Here is a 16,733-nt window from a genome sequence, read left to right as displayed (position 1 = left end):
CCACAGCATAGAAAAGTACTCCAGCAACCACCGACTGGTAAAACATCCTCAGGAGCTTCCTGCAGATGTTAAAAGACCTCAGCCTCCTGAGGAAGTACAGTCGGCTTTGGGCTTTTTTATACAGGTGCTCTGTGTTGCATGACCAGTCCAGTTTATTGTCCACCCACAGCCCGAGGTACTTGTACTTATTGACCACCTCCACCTCCTCCCCCTCTATCTGAACCGGCAGCGGACCTTCTCTGGACCTCCCGAAGTCCACAACCAGTTCCTTAGTCTTTGAGGTGTTGAGTTGCAGGTGGTTTGTGTGACTCCATGCGACAAAGTTCCTCACCAGACTTCTGTACTCCTCTTCCTGATCATCCCAGATACACCCCATGATGGCTGTGTCATCTGCAAACTTCTGAATATGGCATAATTCAGAGTTGTAGAGAAGTCAGAGGTGTACAGGGTGAAGAGAAGAGGGGACAGCACAGTTCCCTGTGGTGCTCCTGTGCTGCTGACCACTGTGTCAGACGTGATGTCCTTCAGCCTGGCGTACTGTGGTCTGTCGGTGAGGTAGTCGGAGATCCAAGCCACCAGGCAGGGGTCCACCTCCATCCTGTTCAGTTTTTCCTGAAGCATACAGGGCCGGATGTATAAATAAACAAGAAACTTAATATTTACAAATGTTTTGTCTGTTTTTTTTTCTTACACTTAAAAATGTACAGTTCTGATCTTCCAGATGTTTCGTCTCCATCCGTCTCCCAGTTTGGTATTTTCTTCTCTGTCCAGTGACCTCAGAGTGAGCGCTGAATGTGCCACAATGGCGCCCTCTAGTGTTAGCTTATAAAACCGACAAGGAGAAAGAACAGAGCCGAATGAAAGGACTCGTTTGTGTTCTGTCCTCTGCTGTAGCTGTGTGGTGCTGAGGTTAACTACACAACCCCTCGCCGCCTCCTTATACACAGGAGTGAGTACAAAAGGGTTCGTACGGACGCATCAGCCGGCCGTCCTTCTGCTCGACACTGTTAGCTGAAAGATGATCGGATCATCCTCTGTCCTGTATTTAAGGCTGAGAGTCTTTGTCCAGTCTCTTTTCCACAGCTACTGTCCACAGCACTGATCCACCTGCAGCACAGCCCCAGTCAGTTGTTTTATGATTTACATTGTGCACGTTTCCCTTCCAGTGAGCTTACAAAACCTCTGACAGGAGAAGTCAGGCATGTGTTTCCCCCACCTCCCCTTTTAGGCAGTAATAAAATAGAAAACAAACAATCAAACAGGCTAAAGCTAGAGCACAAGCAAAGACAGCACCGGTGACTAAGTTCTCCCATACTGGACGTACGCTACCACGTGGGCTCAAACAGCAGCACATCAGCTCAGTTTACATACTGTTGACATCTTCATCAGAGGATCAGCAGGGAGCGCTGCTGAGCTGCAGTCGTCTCCACCAGAGTGACGGAGCAGGAATCACAAACAGCACAAACCCACCGTGTTGTTTCCACCCTGTTCAGGAGATCTGAGCCCCCATCCCTTTTTGTCATGTTGCAGCTCTGCACTGCAGGCCCTGAACGCCTCCCGGTTACCCTCAGTGTGCTTAGAGTTTAATTTACAACCGACGAGCTCACAGATCATCTGCAGGCAGGTGAACGAACCCTTAATGTGAGGATAATAGCAGAGCTGACCTGAGGTCAGAAATAGTCAGGAACGGTGTCGACACAGTGAAGTCAGGTGTTTGGGAATTTGTCTGATTATCAGATTGGGGGGGTCGGTGTTAAATAACAAAGGTGGTGTAGGATGGAGAGAGGAGGAGGGAGGGAGCAGTGATGATATGGAGGAAGGTGATTGGTTAAGCAGCAGGAAGGAGCTCATGCTGGAGTCTGAGTTTTTACTGTTGGCCTTTTTCTGCTTTTTGTTTATTGTTGTCTGACGCGGGCCCGCCTACGCTTGAGTGATGCAGATGTGATATCACACTCACACAGCGACTGCCGCTCCTACACACACACACACACACGTGCCATACACAAGGGGGTCAGACAGGAGCAGCATCAGTCTCTGCTCTGTTTTGTTAATAACGTAGAAAAATAATTTTGTACAATCAAGCTACATCGACGGACGCTTTACCTCACGTACCCTAAAATGAAAAAGTAGTGACAGTAAGATGAAGGCTGCACATGACACCATGACTGAGTTCACAGCTGTTGCTTTGATTCTAACGTTTAAGACTTTTGGCATCGACTCCGTTTTAATAAATGAGTGCTGGGAGGCGTCGTTTGACTTCAGGAGCTCCTGCGATGCTCTTACTCTGCGGGAGAAAACCAAAAACCAAAAGTAGCAAACATGGAGCGATATGACTCGTTTAGTCTTGGGAAACGTGCATCGACAGGTACAGTGTCCTTTTCCCCGCGTCTTTAAAAATAATTCATGCATAGATCCCCCACTGAGAAAACCCTTTTATATACTTTCTCCTTTGTACACATTTTATATAGAACTATATATAATATCATTTCTCTATATCTATATTTTCAGAAAAATTCTTTCCACACAATAAAAAACAACAATTAAACAAATGCTTCAAACAAAACAACAAAAGAAGAGAAGATGAAAGAAAGAAAAACACGACTGAGGCCAGTTTGGCACTTTGTCACGAGAACATGACAGAACTCTGTTAGTTGACGGTAAATAGCGATACTTTATTTTTCTTTCGTTTTTCTTCTCGATTTTTTTTTACTTGTAGTTCTAAATTGGAAGATTATTGTGATTTTGCATTATACAAATAAAATTATATTTTGTTATTTTTTCATCGCTCAAAATAAGCATCACACTCGCGGAAGCCGGTGTACCCGGCGAAACACCGTGCATTTATCGAGCCTTTCAACCCCAGATAGGCCAATTATGGCTCTTTGGGTCTTAAAGGTTGTTGACCCCTGCTTTAGATGAACAGAGTTTTTTAATTAAATACATACTCTTTAATAAATGTTCTCTTTTATAAAAAGTAGGATAATTAAAAAAACTTTTATTATACCTCTATTAGAAAAAAAACTGTCTTGTTTTCTGTCGTCTGTTATGTAATATTAGGGATGTTTGTGACAATTAATTTCTTTATCGGCTGGACTAACCAATAGTCCACAACTAGGAAACACTGAAATTTTAAGTTAAGTTTGAAAACAGTTTAAAAAAAAACACCCCATTCCAAAACGTCTTGTGACAATCTCATTGGAGTGATGATGTCATAGAACGTCATAAGTCCTTTGATGTTTTTCCTTAAATAGGGGTGAGAAACAGCAAGATTTAGTTCGTTTCAGCAGCATCTGTGTTTGCAGCATACAAAACGTTCACCACAGAAACATTTGGAAAGCTCTTCAAAGTCATCGTATAGAAACTCCAACATGTTTCCAAGAAAAAAACAACCAATTCAAAAAGATTACGCCGCCTCTCCTTCCTGGCGTGGCCAGCCAATTTCCCCAAATGGCATCTCATCCTTCCAAAGGGCATTAGAGGAGAGTAGGAAGGAAAACTACCTTCTCCAGAAAAAAATGCAACAAATTGAAGAAGAAAAACATCAACTGGAGGACAAGTGTAGACGAATGGAAGCCCAAAATAAAGAGCTGGAAGAAAGACAACAGCGCCAGCCGGACATAAACATTATTAATGAGGGCTGGGGAATCAAGTTTGCTCAGGCCCGAGAGCAGATTGTGCACCTCAATAAAGAAAACAGGCAAAAGCGCGCAGAACTAAAAGAAATGACCAACCAGCTCCAAGACAAGAAAACGATGACTGATAAGATACAACGGGATCTCCAACACATGGACCGAAAAAATCGGCTCCTCCAAAGACAGCTCCATGAAGCTGTGGAAGAAAAGAATAAATTCCTCCAACAGAAGGAAGAGCAGGACAAAAAGCAACAAGACATGCAGCACAAACTGAAGAGCATGCAGGAAAAATACCGCATGCTGAAAGAAAGCCTGGATGAAACACTGCGCCAAAATAAAGACCTTCTTCAACAGAAAGAGCAACAACAAAAAAGACTGAAAGAAGGAAAACGCATCGTCCAGGACTTTGAGTCTAAAAATCTAAAACTGCAAGAGTTTTGTAATCAGCTGGAGGACAAAGCAACTAAAGTGGAAGAAGAAAGGGACAAACTGGAGAAACGCTGCTCACAGATGCAGAAAAGGATCGATCAGATAGCGAGAAACAACTCCGAGCTCGTTAAGGGGCGTTTGGTGGAATTCAATAACTTGAAGAGTGAACACACTCAAATGCAGTCACAAAAACAACAAGAAGACAAAATACATGAAGACAAAAATCAAGAAATCAAGAAAAGAAAGAAGCAGTTAAAAGACAAGCACAAAGAGGTCCAACAGAGAAATGCAGACATGCACAAGGACAAGCTGATACAGGAGGAAACATCCAAACAACTCAAAGACAAGCTTGAAGAACAACAAGCAGCATTGGAAGAGATGGAACAAAGATGTGAGAAACTTGAAGAAAAAAAACGCAGAAACCATCGACGAGCTGAGAAATCTCATCCTGCAGAAAAAAGCGCTCGTGGAAAAGTGCATGAAAAAAAAGAAAAAATGGTTCCACTTGTTCCAGAGGAGAGACGCTACTGCTTCCTCACCTGATGTAGTCTCGTCTTGCTCCACCTCTGTTAACCCCCCCCCCAGCCAGTCCCGGCAGTTGACTGTCCCCTCCTGAGCCTGGTTCTGCCGGAGGTTTCTGCCCGTTTAAAGGCAGTTTTTCCTCCCCACTGTCGCCAAGTGCTTGCTCAGAGGGGAATGTTGGGGTTTTCTCTCCTAACTTCTTTCCTTATTTCTTCATTTTACCTTTTTTCTTCATTTACTTGTTTAACTTCTTTCATTATTACTTCATTTTGCCTTGTTTCTTCATTTACTTGTTCAACTTCTTTCATTATTACTTCATTTTACCTTGTTTCTTCATTTACTTGTTTAACTTCTTTCATTATTACTTCATTTTACCTTGTTTCTTCATTTACTTGTTTAACTCCTTTCATTATTACTTCATTTTACCTAGTTTCTTCATTTACTTGTTTAACTCCTTTCATTATTACTTCATTTTACCTTGTTTCTTCTTTTACTTGTTTAACTTCTTTCATTATTACTTCATTTTACCTTGTTTCTTCATTTACTTGTTTAACTTCTTTCATTATTACTTCATTTTACCTTTTTTCTTCATTTACTTGTTTAACTCCTTTCATTATTACTTCATTTTACCTTGTTTCTTCTTTTACTTGTTTAACTTCTTTCATTATTACTTCATTTTAACTTTTTTCTTCATTTACTTGTTTAACTCCTTTCATTATTACTTCATTTTACCTTGTTTCTTCATTTACTTGTTTAACTTCTTTCATTATTACTTCATTTTACCTTGTTTCTTCATTTACTTGTTTAACTTCTTTCATTATTACTTCATTTTACCTTGTTTCTTCTTTTACTTGTTTAACTCCTTTCATTATTACTTCATTTTACCTTGTTTCTTCATTTACTTGTTTAACTTCTTTCATTATTACTTCATTTTACCTTGTTTCTTCATTTACTTGTTTAACTTCTTTCATTATTACTTCATTTTACCTTGTTTCTTCATTTACTTGTTTAACTTCTTTCATTATTACTTCATTTTACCTTGTTTCTTCATTTACTTGTTTAACTTCTTTCATTATTACTTCATTTTACCTTGTTTCTTCATTTACTTGTTTAACTTCTTTCATTATTACTTCATTTTACCTTGTTTCTTCATTTACTTGTTTAACTTCTTTCATTATTACTTCATTTTACCTTGTTTCTTCATTTACTTGTTTAACTTCTTTCATTATTACTTCATTTTACCTTGTTTCTTCATTTACTTGTTTAACTTCTTTCATTATTACTTCATTTTACCTTGTTTCTTCATTTACTTGTTTAACTTCTTTCATTATTACTTCATTTTACCTTGTTTCTTCATTTACTTGTTTAACTTCTTTCATTATTACTTCATTTTACCTTGTTTCTTCATTTACTTGTTTAACTTCTTTCATTATTACTTCATTTTACCTTGTTTCTTCATTTACTTGTTTAACTTCTTTCATTATTACTTCATTTTACCTTGTTTCTTCTTTTACTTGTTTAACTTTTTCATTATTACTTCATTTTACCTTGTTTCTTCTTTTACTTGTTTAACTTCTTTCATTATTACTTCATTTTACCTTGTTTCTTCCTTTACTTGCTTGTTATTCTTATCTAAATAATAAACCAATTAAATTTATCCTTTGAGAATTTTTTCATCTCATCTTTACAGAATCTTTCCAAAACATTTTCAAACATTCAGATCTGTCTTTTATTTTCTTCTTGAAACCTCATAAATGGTGAACTAAAAACCCGGATTATGGTCTGAAACATAGTTTCAGCTGAAACTGGCATAACATGCTGTGTGTGTGTGTGTGTGTGTGTGTGTGTGTGTGTGTGTGTGTGTGTGTGTGTGTGTGTGTGTGTGTGTGTGTGTGTGGAGAGAGAGAGAGCTCACAAAACTAGGTGGTGTTCTTCATTGTAATAGGAAAGGTAACATGGGTCCCCACCGTTTCTCAAAGACTTGTTTCTGTAGTCTGAGTATGTAATTTGTTCCATCAGACAGACACTCACTGGATCCATAGATTATATCTGGTTTTAACCATCTGATAGTTATGCATTTTAGGGCTGCAGTGAGTCATATATTTAGCAGGTAACTTTTGGCTTTGCAGTCAATATGTTCTGCAATCCTTCCCAACACTGCTACTGTAGGACTTAGTGGAATATTTACCTTGGAAAATGTCTTTGAGAGCATCAAATATCTGCCTCCAGAATACACAGAGTTTAGGGCAGAGCCACAATATATGAGTGTGGTTGGCAGAGTGTGTCCCACAGTTCCTCCAGCATGAACTCAGATGTGTTGGACCCATCTTAGCAGTTATTTCTGGTGTTCTGTAGAATCTGGCACATTAATGCCCCCTTTATTTTGGGCACTGCAGGGTTTTGAGTCTAATTCTAGGCCGCTGTTTAGCCTACATGAAGTTAGAAATTCTTCAATACAGCTTGGACTCTCCACCATTTGACCCTTAGAACTGAAGAAGCTTCTCGGATGAGAGGTGAAACGTCTTCAAGTAACTCAAAGAAGTCCAGACGCTTTTCTTTCCAAGCTCCTTAGACTACGATGACCTGGATGACTGAGAACCTTCACAGACTTCTCCACACTTTAAATGCGCTCTAATGATGGGAACGTGTGGTAACATTTAGTCTTAACTGAAATAACATATTGCATCTATAAATGGGATTAAAATGTTTACCAAAGACTAACGTTTTTCATTCAGAACAAACAGCAGATTTCAGGTTAGGGCTGCACAACTAGTTTGTCCAATATTAAAATGACAGTTGTTGCAATTATTCACAGATTGTTGTGGCAAAATGTGTTTTGATTGCACTGTCATGTCAGAATACTGCTTTCACCTTTACTTTGTGCTACACTCATGTTAATTAATCTTCATAAATTAATGTTTGCCAACACAAAGTATAAAGTTTTCCACTCTGCTATTTGTACCTGCACAATAGATGTGAATAAAACTCAAACCTATACGAGCTCCTTCTCCGTTTCCCTGCAACATTTTGTATAGATCTAACTTTTTGCCACATAAAGAACCTTCTGATGTGTTTACAGTAAATGTATTTGATAGTAGCTTATTTTGTAACTTTTAGTGGGCCTATGCAATGTTCCCTCTAAGCTGCGCACGTGCGCAATTGCGCACTGCTGGCACAGTCTCTGCGCACAGAAATTCTGCTTTGTGCACAAAAAAAGATCTAACCTGAATTGAAATTAAAATTAATACTTTAACAATTCTGTTTTGCAGTGTTGGTCAGTAAGTGACTGGTTGCTCCCATATGGGAACGATGCCACCTTATCCCATAGTCCAGCCAATAATGCGTATATGCGCAGCTAATCAACATGGTTGACAGGCTATGACAGCGTCCTTATGTGACGCTTTTTTGTTTTTACATTTTCATGGTAAATGGGCTAAAGCAGTTAATTAAAAGTAGTCTAACATAGATGTAAATGCTGTAATTTGATTCTTTTAATAAACCATGAAACTTGGATGGATTCGATGCCGGCGTGACCACAGTGCACACGTCTGATGTCGCTCAGTGGTCCAAGGGATCGCTCAGGGAGTTTGTGTGTTCGCTCAGACACGTGAAAAATTAGAGGGAACATTGGGCCTATGACATTCAGTACCCAGTTATTAAAATGTTAAGTGTAAATCATCCCCAGCCCACAATAGCAGCTGAATTTACTACGATTTCAGATCTTTTTACACGTCAATAAGAAACTACCGATGTGTAAAACAGGCTGACAACAGAATGACGTAAACCACACTGCTGCAACTGTGCAGCTCTCAGGTTTTATCTATTGTTTCTCTGTGTGGCCAGCAGGGGGAGGTGTTTTGCTGGTTTTTTAAAATATTAATGAAAACATTTTTCATGAAAGTTGCAAATTTGTTATCTGTTTTTATGACATTTTTCACAACAACATCAACATTAGAAAATGAAATACATTTATAGTAGGTGATCATTAATCAGTATTATTGGCACTATTAAAGGGCCCCAAAAATCAAACTTTGCTTAGGGCACCACGGAGGGCCAACCCTTTTTACACTTCAACGATTGTACACAAAATACAATCATCCATCCTTCTATCTATTTATTTTCTTCCGCTTATATAATTCAGCATCACAGGGAAGCTGGATCCCAGTTGTTTTTCACAGAGGGCCAAGCAGTGGAGGGAGCTGCCGACCTCCCAGCAATACATGTAAAAGCTTTATTTTATACTTACTCTGGTCATCTTTATCTATCATAAAAATTTGCTTCACGATCTGAAACACGTAAGTGTGTCAAATATGCAAATAGCTAAGAAATCAGGATGGGCTAAATCGTTTCTTACTGCACTTCTGTTAGGCGACTGAATAAAAACACAAAGTCAGCAGTCTGGCTATGAATGTCTTTAATGTTTCCCAGATCAGAATCACAGCATACAGTGTATAATAACTTCTAAAGTAAACAGAAATATCATCACCTCATTTATTTATATAATTTTACTTTACTTTTTTTAATAATCATCTTTTTTTATTCCATTATTTAACATTTTTCTTCATCTCAAGTCTCGAGTTTCTGAGTTCAACAAAGAAAGTAGAAACAAGACAACAGGTGCAGATTTGCAATGGACACCAAGCTGAGGGTTTCTCTGTGGGTGTCACTGTCTCTGTGCACGTTTGACACTGTGGACGTGACACAGGATCATCCAATCATGAAGTTTTGCTTTGCTGACAGTTTCTAAGTGTTGGAATAAAATAAATCCAGCAGTTATACCACAGAAAGGACAAAGTGTGGCTCTAACAGCTGTTGAACACACACAGACTGTGATGTTCTCCACACGTCACCCATCGCTCTGCACTTTTCCAGCATCCAACTGTTTTTCTGCTACATAACATCACTGCAGGAGAAAAACAACGGACAGACAGACAGACAGCACAGTGTGACACGAGCAGGTCAGACCACCTGTGTGATCTCATGAGTCTGTGAGGATATGAGGCATCTTATGGTATCAAAGCCCTGGAGTCTGTCAAACATGGCTACATGTAAACACTGCTACATGTTAGGTGAGCTAACATTTAACTGACTGCACTTTTTTCAGTCTCAGTTTAGGTCATTTATGTCCTTACTGCGAATCACTGAAAGGCAAAGCTGGCTTTTATCGCTCTGATGTTACGCACATCATGCAGCACAGATTCATCTCTGATCACAAGACTCATATTTCAAAATAAAAGCGAGCTAAGGCTTGAAAAGAGGACGACGATTTTATGACAATCACAGAGAAAAGAGCAACGAAAGGATTTAAAACTTGATGAAAATGTTTTTTCTCACTGAAAACTAGCAAATTCTAATAAACAGCATGACTGGCCCTCTGCTGTGAGGGGGCTTCAGTGGAGATGACTTCTGCTACAGCGACCTTACAGCACATGTTCTTTCTGTTTAATTTACTGTCATATTTGTTTCCGGTCCAACGTAGTTATAGTAAATAAAGTTATTTTTCTGAAAAACAACACAGAAGAATAAAAAGAAATAGGTCACTTTTGATTGCATCAACTCTAATATCGGTTTTGTTTTAATAGGTATTTGCAATAAAATGGCATTACTACAGATAAAAATAATAGATGTATTTTTTTAGAAAGTGTTCTGGAAATTGTTACTGTTTATGGATACTCTTAATTACAGATGACATTTCAATGGATATAAACCTTTAGAAAGTTACACTCTGTATATTTACTATTTTAAAACGTAATGCTGTTGCTGGAAATGTGCCTCATTATTGTGTAGCCCCTGAGGTATGTGTGTGAGTGTATATCCGTATCCTTTAATCCATATCCACTAATCCTTTCTGTTTTCACAGAAGTGTCATTTTTGAAGATTTGTGCTTCACTAAGTGGCAAAAGTCAGCAGGGATTTTGAAAGTGATGTGCGAGTCAGGTGTTCTCTCCGGTGAGCCTCAGCCTCTTGGTCAGCTGACAACTGATAGGGAGAGCTCTCTGTTAAACCAGCGGGAATGGAGACGTCCAAAAACATTGGAGGGCTTTTGCAAATAAGTAATGTCCTATTTCGTTTCAGACAAAATGCATTTTAGAATACTTGGCTAAACCAAGTACACAGAACTGACTACTGATGCACTCTTGACAGAAGCGGAGCAAGAGCATTTTGAGCCAACTTGACTTGATGTGTACTTTGAATTCGAACCAGGTAAAAAGTGAGCAACTTTCATGACACAGGAAACTCTGTATTTAAGCTCAACAGAATATTTGCCATAATTTGGCATAATTTTTACAACAATGCCCCAATTTGCTGGGTTTTTGGGACATTCATTTATATACACTTTTCTTGAAGTCCCACCACAGCATCTAAATCAGGTCAAAATCTGGACTTTCCCTGGGCAATGGAAAAACCTTGATTGATTTTCTTTTTCCATACTTTTGTAGACTTGCTGGTGTGCTTAGGATAAGTGCCCTGTTGCATGACCCAATTTGAGCCAAGCTTCAGCTATCAGATAGATGGCTTCACATAGAGGAATTCATGGTCAACTCCAGTGTTCCCTCTAATTTTTCATGTGTCTGAGCGAACACACAAACTCCCTGAGCGATCCCTTGGACCACTGAGCGACATCAGACGTGTGCACTGTGGTCACGCCGGCATCGAATCCATCCAAGTTTCATGGTTTATTAAAAGAATCAAATTACAGCATTTACATTTATGTTAGACTACTTTTAATTAACTGCTTTAGCCCATTTACCATGAAAATGTAAAAACAAAAAAGCGTCACATAAGGACGCTGTCATAGCCTGTCAACCATGTTGATTAGCTGCGCATATACGCATTATTGGCTGGACTATGGGATAAGGTGGCATCGTTCCCATATGGGAGCAACCAGTCACTTACTGACCAACACTGCAAAACAGAATTGTTAAAGTATTAATTTTAATTTCAATTCAGGTTAGATCTTTTTTTGTGCACAAAGCAGAATTTCTGTGCGCAGAGACTGTGCCAGCAGTGCGCAATTGCGCACGTGCGCAGCTTAGAGGGAACATTGCATAGGCCCACTAAAAGTTACAAAATAAGCTACTATCAAATACATTTACTGTAAACACATCAGAAGGTTCTTTATGTGGCAAAAAGTTAGATCTATACAAAATGTTGCAGGGAAACGGAGAAGGAGCTCGTATAGGTTTGAGTTTTATTCACATCTATTGTGCAGGTACAAATAGCAGAGTGGAAAACTTTATACTTTGTGTTTGCAAACATTAATTTATGAAGATTAATTAACATGAGTGTAGCACAAAGTAAAGGTGAAAGCAGTATTCTGACATGACAGTGCAATCAAAACACATTTTGCCACAACAATCTGTGAATAATTGTAACAAACAACTGTCATTTTAATATTGGACAAACTAGTTGTGCAGCCCTAACCTGAAATCTGCTGTTTGTTCTGAATGAAAAACGTTAGTCTTTGGTAAACATTTTAATCCCATTTATAGATGCAATATGTTATTTCAGTTAAGACTAAATGTTACCACACGTTCCCATCATTAGAGCGCATTTAAAGTGTGGAGAAGTCTGTGAAGGTTCTCAGTCATCCAGGTCATCATAGTCTAAGGAGCTTGGAAAGAAAAGCGTCTGGACTTCTTTGAGTTACTTGAAGACGTTTCACCTCTCATCCGAGAAGCTTCTTCAGTTCTAAGGGTCAAATGGTGGAGAGTCCAAGCTGTATTGAAGAATTTCTAACTTCATGTAGGCTAAACAGCGGCCTAGAATTAGACTCAAAACCCTGCAGTGCCCAAAATAAAGGGGGCATTAATGTGCCAGATTCTACAGAACACCAGAAATAACTGCTAAGATGGGTCCAACACATCTGAGTTCATGCTGGAGGAACTGTGGGACACACTCTGCCAACCACACTCATATATTGTGGCTCTGCCCTAAACTCTGTGTATTCTGGAGGCAGATATTTGATGCTCTCAAAGACATTTTCCAAGGTAAATATTCCACTAAGTCCTACAGCAGCAGTGTTGGGAAGGATTGCAGAACATATTGACTGCAAAGCCAAAAGTTACCTGCTAAATATATGACTCACTGCAGCCCTAAAATGCATAACTATCAGATGGTTAAAACCAGATATAATCTATGGATCCATGTCTGTCTGATGGAACAAATTACATACTCAGACTACAGAAACAAGTCTTTGAGAAACGGTGGGGACCCATGTTACCTTTCCTATTACAATGAAGAACACCACCTAATTTTGTGAGCTCTCTCTCTCCACACACACACACACACACACACACACACACACACACAAACACACACACACACACACACAGCATGTTATGCCAGTTTCAGCTGAAACTATGTTTCAAACCGTAATCCGGGTTTTTAGTTCACCATTTATGAGGTTTCAAGAAGAAAATAAAAGACAGATCTGAATGTTTGAAAATGTTTTGGAAAGATTCTGTAAAGATGAGATGAAAAATACTCAAAGGATAAATTTAATTGGTTTATTATTTAGATAAGAATAACAAGCAAGTAAAGGAAGAAACAAGGTAAAATGAAGTAATAATGAAAAAGTTAAACAAGTAAAAGAAGAAACAAGGTAAAATGAAGTAATAATGAAAGAAGTTGAACAAGTAAATGAAGAAACAAGGTAAAATGAAGTAATAATGAAAGAAGTTGAACAAGTAAATGAAGAAACAAGGTAAAATGAAGTAATAATGAAAGAAGTTAAACAAGTAAATGAAGAAACAAGGTAAAATGAAGTAATAATGAAAGAAGTTAAACAAGTAAATGAAGAAACAAGGTAAAATGAAGTAATAATGAAAGAAGTTAAACAAGTAAATGAAGAAACAAGGTAAAATGAAGTAATAATGAAAGAAGTTAAACAAGTAAATGAAGAAACAAGGTAAAATGAAGTAATAATGAAAGAAGTTAAACAAGTAAATGAAGAAACAAGGTAAAATGAAGTAATAATGAAAGAAGTTAAACAAGTAAATGAAGAAACAAGGTAAAATGAAGTAATAATGAAAGAAGTTGAACAAGTAAATGAAGAAACAAGGTAAAATGAAGTAATAATGAAAGAAGTTGAACAAGTAAATGAAGAAACAAGGTAAAATGAAGTAATAATGAAAGAAGTTAAACAAGTAAATGAAGAAACAAGGTAAAATGAAGTAATAATGAAAGAAGTTAAACAAGTAAATGAAGAAACAAGGTAAAATGAAGTAATAATGAAAGAAGTTAAACAAGTAAATGAAGAAACAAGGTAAAATGAAGTAATAATGAAAGAAGTTGAACAAGTAAATGAAGAAACAAGGTAAAATGAAGTAATAATGAAAGAAGTTAAACAAGTAAATGAAGAAACAAGGTAAAATGAAGTAATAATGAAAGGAGTTAAACAAGTAAATGAAGAAAAAAGGCAGAGGAGAGAAAACCCCAACAATCCCCTCTGAGCAAGCACTTGGCGACAGTGGGGAGGAAAAACTGCCTTTAAACGGGCAGAAACCTCCAGCAGAACCAGGCTCAGGAGGGGACAGTCAACTGCCGGGACTGGCTGGGGGGGGGGGGGGGGGGGGGGGGGTTAACAGAGGTGGAGCAAGACGAGGCTACATCAGGTGAGGAAGCAGTAGCGTCTCTCCTCTGGAACAAGTGGAACCATTTTTTTCTTTTTTTTCATGCACTTTTCCACGAGCGCTTTTTTCTCCACGATGAGATTTCTCAGCTCGTCGATGGTTTCTGCAAGTGGTTTTTCTTCAAGTTTCTCACATCTTTGTTCCACCTCTTCCAATGCTGCTTGTTGTTCTTCAAGCTTGTCTTTGAGTTGTTTGGATGTTGCCTCCTGTATCAGCTTGTCCTTGTGCATGTCTGCATTTCTCTGTTGGACCTCTTTGTGCTTGTCTTTTAACTGCTTCTTTCTTTTCTTGATTTCTTGATTTTTGTCTTCATGTATTTTGTCTTCTTGTTGTTTTTGTGACTGCATTTGAGTGTGTTCACTCTTCAAGTTATTGAATTCCACCAAACGCCCCTTAACGAGCTCGGAGTTGTTTCTCGCTATCTGATCGATCCTTTTCTGCATCTGTGAGCACCGTTTCTCCAGTTTGTCCCTTTCTTCTTCCACTTTAGTTGCTTTGTCCTTCAGCTGATTACAAAACTCTTGCAGTTTTAGATTTTTAGACTCAAAGTCCTGGACGATGCGTTTTCCTTCTTTCAGTCTTTTTTGCTGTTGCTCTTTCTGTTGAAGAAGGTCTTTATTTTGGCGCAGTGTTTCATCCAGGCTTTCTTTCAGCATGCGGTATTTTTCCTGCATGCTCTTCAGTTTGTGCTGCATGTCTTGTTGCTTTTTGTCCTGCTCTTCCTTCTGTTGGAGGAATTTATTCTTTTCTTCCACAGCTTCATGGAGCTGTCTTTGGAGGAGCCGATTTTTTCGGTCCATGTATTGGAGATCCCGTTGTATCTTATCAGTCATCGTTTTCTTGTCTTGGAGCTGGTTGGTCATTTCTTTTAGTTCTGCGCGCTTTTGCCTGTTTTCTTTATTGAGGTGCACAATCTGCTCTCGGGCCTGAGCAAACTTGATTCCCCAGCCCTCATTAATAATGTTTATGTCCGGCTGGCGCTGTTGTCTTTCTTCCAGCTCTTTATTTTGGGCTTCCATTCGTCTACACTTGTCCTCCAGTTGATGTTTTTCTTCTTCAATTTGTTGCATTTTTTTCTGGAGAAGGTAGTTTTCCTTCCTACTCTCCTCTAATGCCCTTTGGAAGGATGAGATGCCATTTGGGGAAATTGGCTGGCCACGCCAGGAAGGAGAGGCGGCGTAATCTTTTTGAATTGGTTGTTTTTTTCTTGGAAACATGTTGGAGTTTCTATACGATGACTTTGAAGAGCTTTCCAAATGTTTCTGTGGTGAACGTTTTGTATGCTGCAAACACAGATGCTGCTGAAACGAACTAAAACTTGCTGTTTCTCACCCCTATTTAAGGAAAAACATCAAAGGACTTATGACGTTCTATGACATCATCACTCCAATGAGATTGTCACAAGACGTTTTGGAATGGGGTGTTTTTTTTTAAACTGTTTTCAAACTTAACTTAAAATTTCAGTGTTTCCTAGTTGTGGACTATTGGTTAGTCCAGCCGATGAAGAAATTAATTGTCACAAACATCCCTAATATTACATAACAGACAACAGAAAACAAGACAGTTTTTTTTCTAATAGAGGTATAATAAAAGTTTTTTTAATTATCCTACTTTTTATAAAAGAGAACATTTATTAAAGAGTATGTATTTAATTAAAAAACTGTTCATCTAAAGCAGGGGTCAACAACCTTTAAGACCCAAAGAGCCATAATTGGCCTATCTGGGGTTGAAAGGCTCGATAAATGCACGGCGTTTCGCCGGGTACACCGGCTTCCGCGAGTGTGATGCTTATTTTGAGCGATGAAAAAATAACAAAATATAATTTTATTTGTATATTGCAAAATCACAATAAGCTTCCAATTTAGAACTACAAGTAAAAAAAAGAACTGGCATAAATAAAATACACTTCAGCTAAATACTAATTTATTTTCCCAAACCACGCAGAGCCGCACTATAAGGACTAAAGAGCCGCATGAGGCTCCGGAGCCGCAGGTTGCCGACCCCTGATCTAAAGGCTATAACAAAAAGCTTCCTGCTGGAAAATGAAATGTCCCCATTAAGAGTCTGAATCAGGAGCCGATGACATTACTCTGTAAACTCTCAAAGCACTTTAATAAACAAGCAAACAGTTCCACCTCTCGCATTATTGCGTAAAGTTGACAGCGCGTCAGGCAAATAGGCAGGCTCCATCCCCGGCCTCTAGCGACTGTGGAAGTCGCTACATCTTTAGTCAACAAAAAACGGCATTCTGGAGAAGCCAGCCACAAGCAGGATCAAAGAAATCAGATCAAGGAACCTGAAAGACGCCAAGTAAGTGCAGCGCATCTGAATGAGTGAGCCCAGCAGCACCGACACACCTGACGCAATTCTGAGGAGCGCAGGTAAGAATACCTGTGCATGTCTGGTTGTGGAAAAGGAAGCGACATTGCATTAGCGCTGAGATGTTTTAAGAGGAGACACTGAATGGAATGAATGTTGGTTAAATGTGCAATGTTTTTGGCTGCGCTCTTGGATT

The 16,733-nt window shown here is 38.8% G+C and overlaps 1 protein-coding gene and 1 pseudogene across 1 annotated transcript; one reads left to right on the top strand and one right to left on the bottom strand.

Moving 5' to 3' along the window:
* Positions 1 to 3,368: 3,368 nt before the first annotated feature.
* LOC146636759 (uncharacterized) lies at positions 3,369 to 4,604 on the top strand. The gene has a single exon (XM_085351034.1). It carries the CDS (start codon positions 3,369 to 3,371, stop codon positions 4,602 to 4,604), a length of 1,236 nt encoding a protein of 411 aa, XP_085207160.1.
* A 9,699-nt stretch (positions 4,605 to 14,303) lies between these two features.
* LOC146636758 (uncharacterized) lies at positions 14,304 to 15,435 on the bottom strand (annotated as a pseudogene).
* Positions 15,436 to 16,733: the final 1,298 nt, after the last annotated feature.

This window comes from Diplotaxodon limnothrissa, linkage group LG3 (genome assembly GCF_057381915.1).
Source record: "Diplotaxodon limnothrissa isolate DT_005_m linkage group LG3, D_limnothrissa_male_GT1.1, whole genome shotgun sequence".
In the NCBI taxonomy this organism is placed as follows: domain Eukaryota; kingdom Metazoa; phylum Chordata; class Actinopteri; order Cichliformes; family Cichlidae; genus Diplotaxodon; species Diplotaxodon limnothrissa.
Note: the sequence above shows the minus strand (reverse complement) of the source record. Positions and strands in the feature narration are given on the sequence as shown.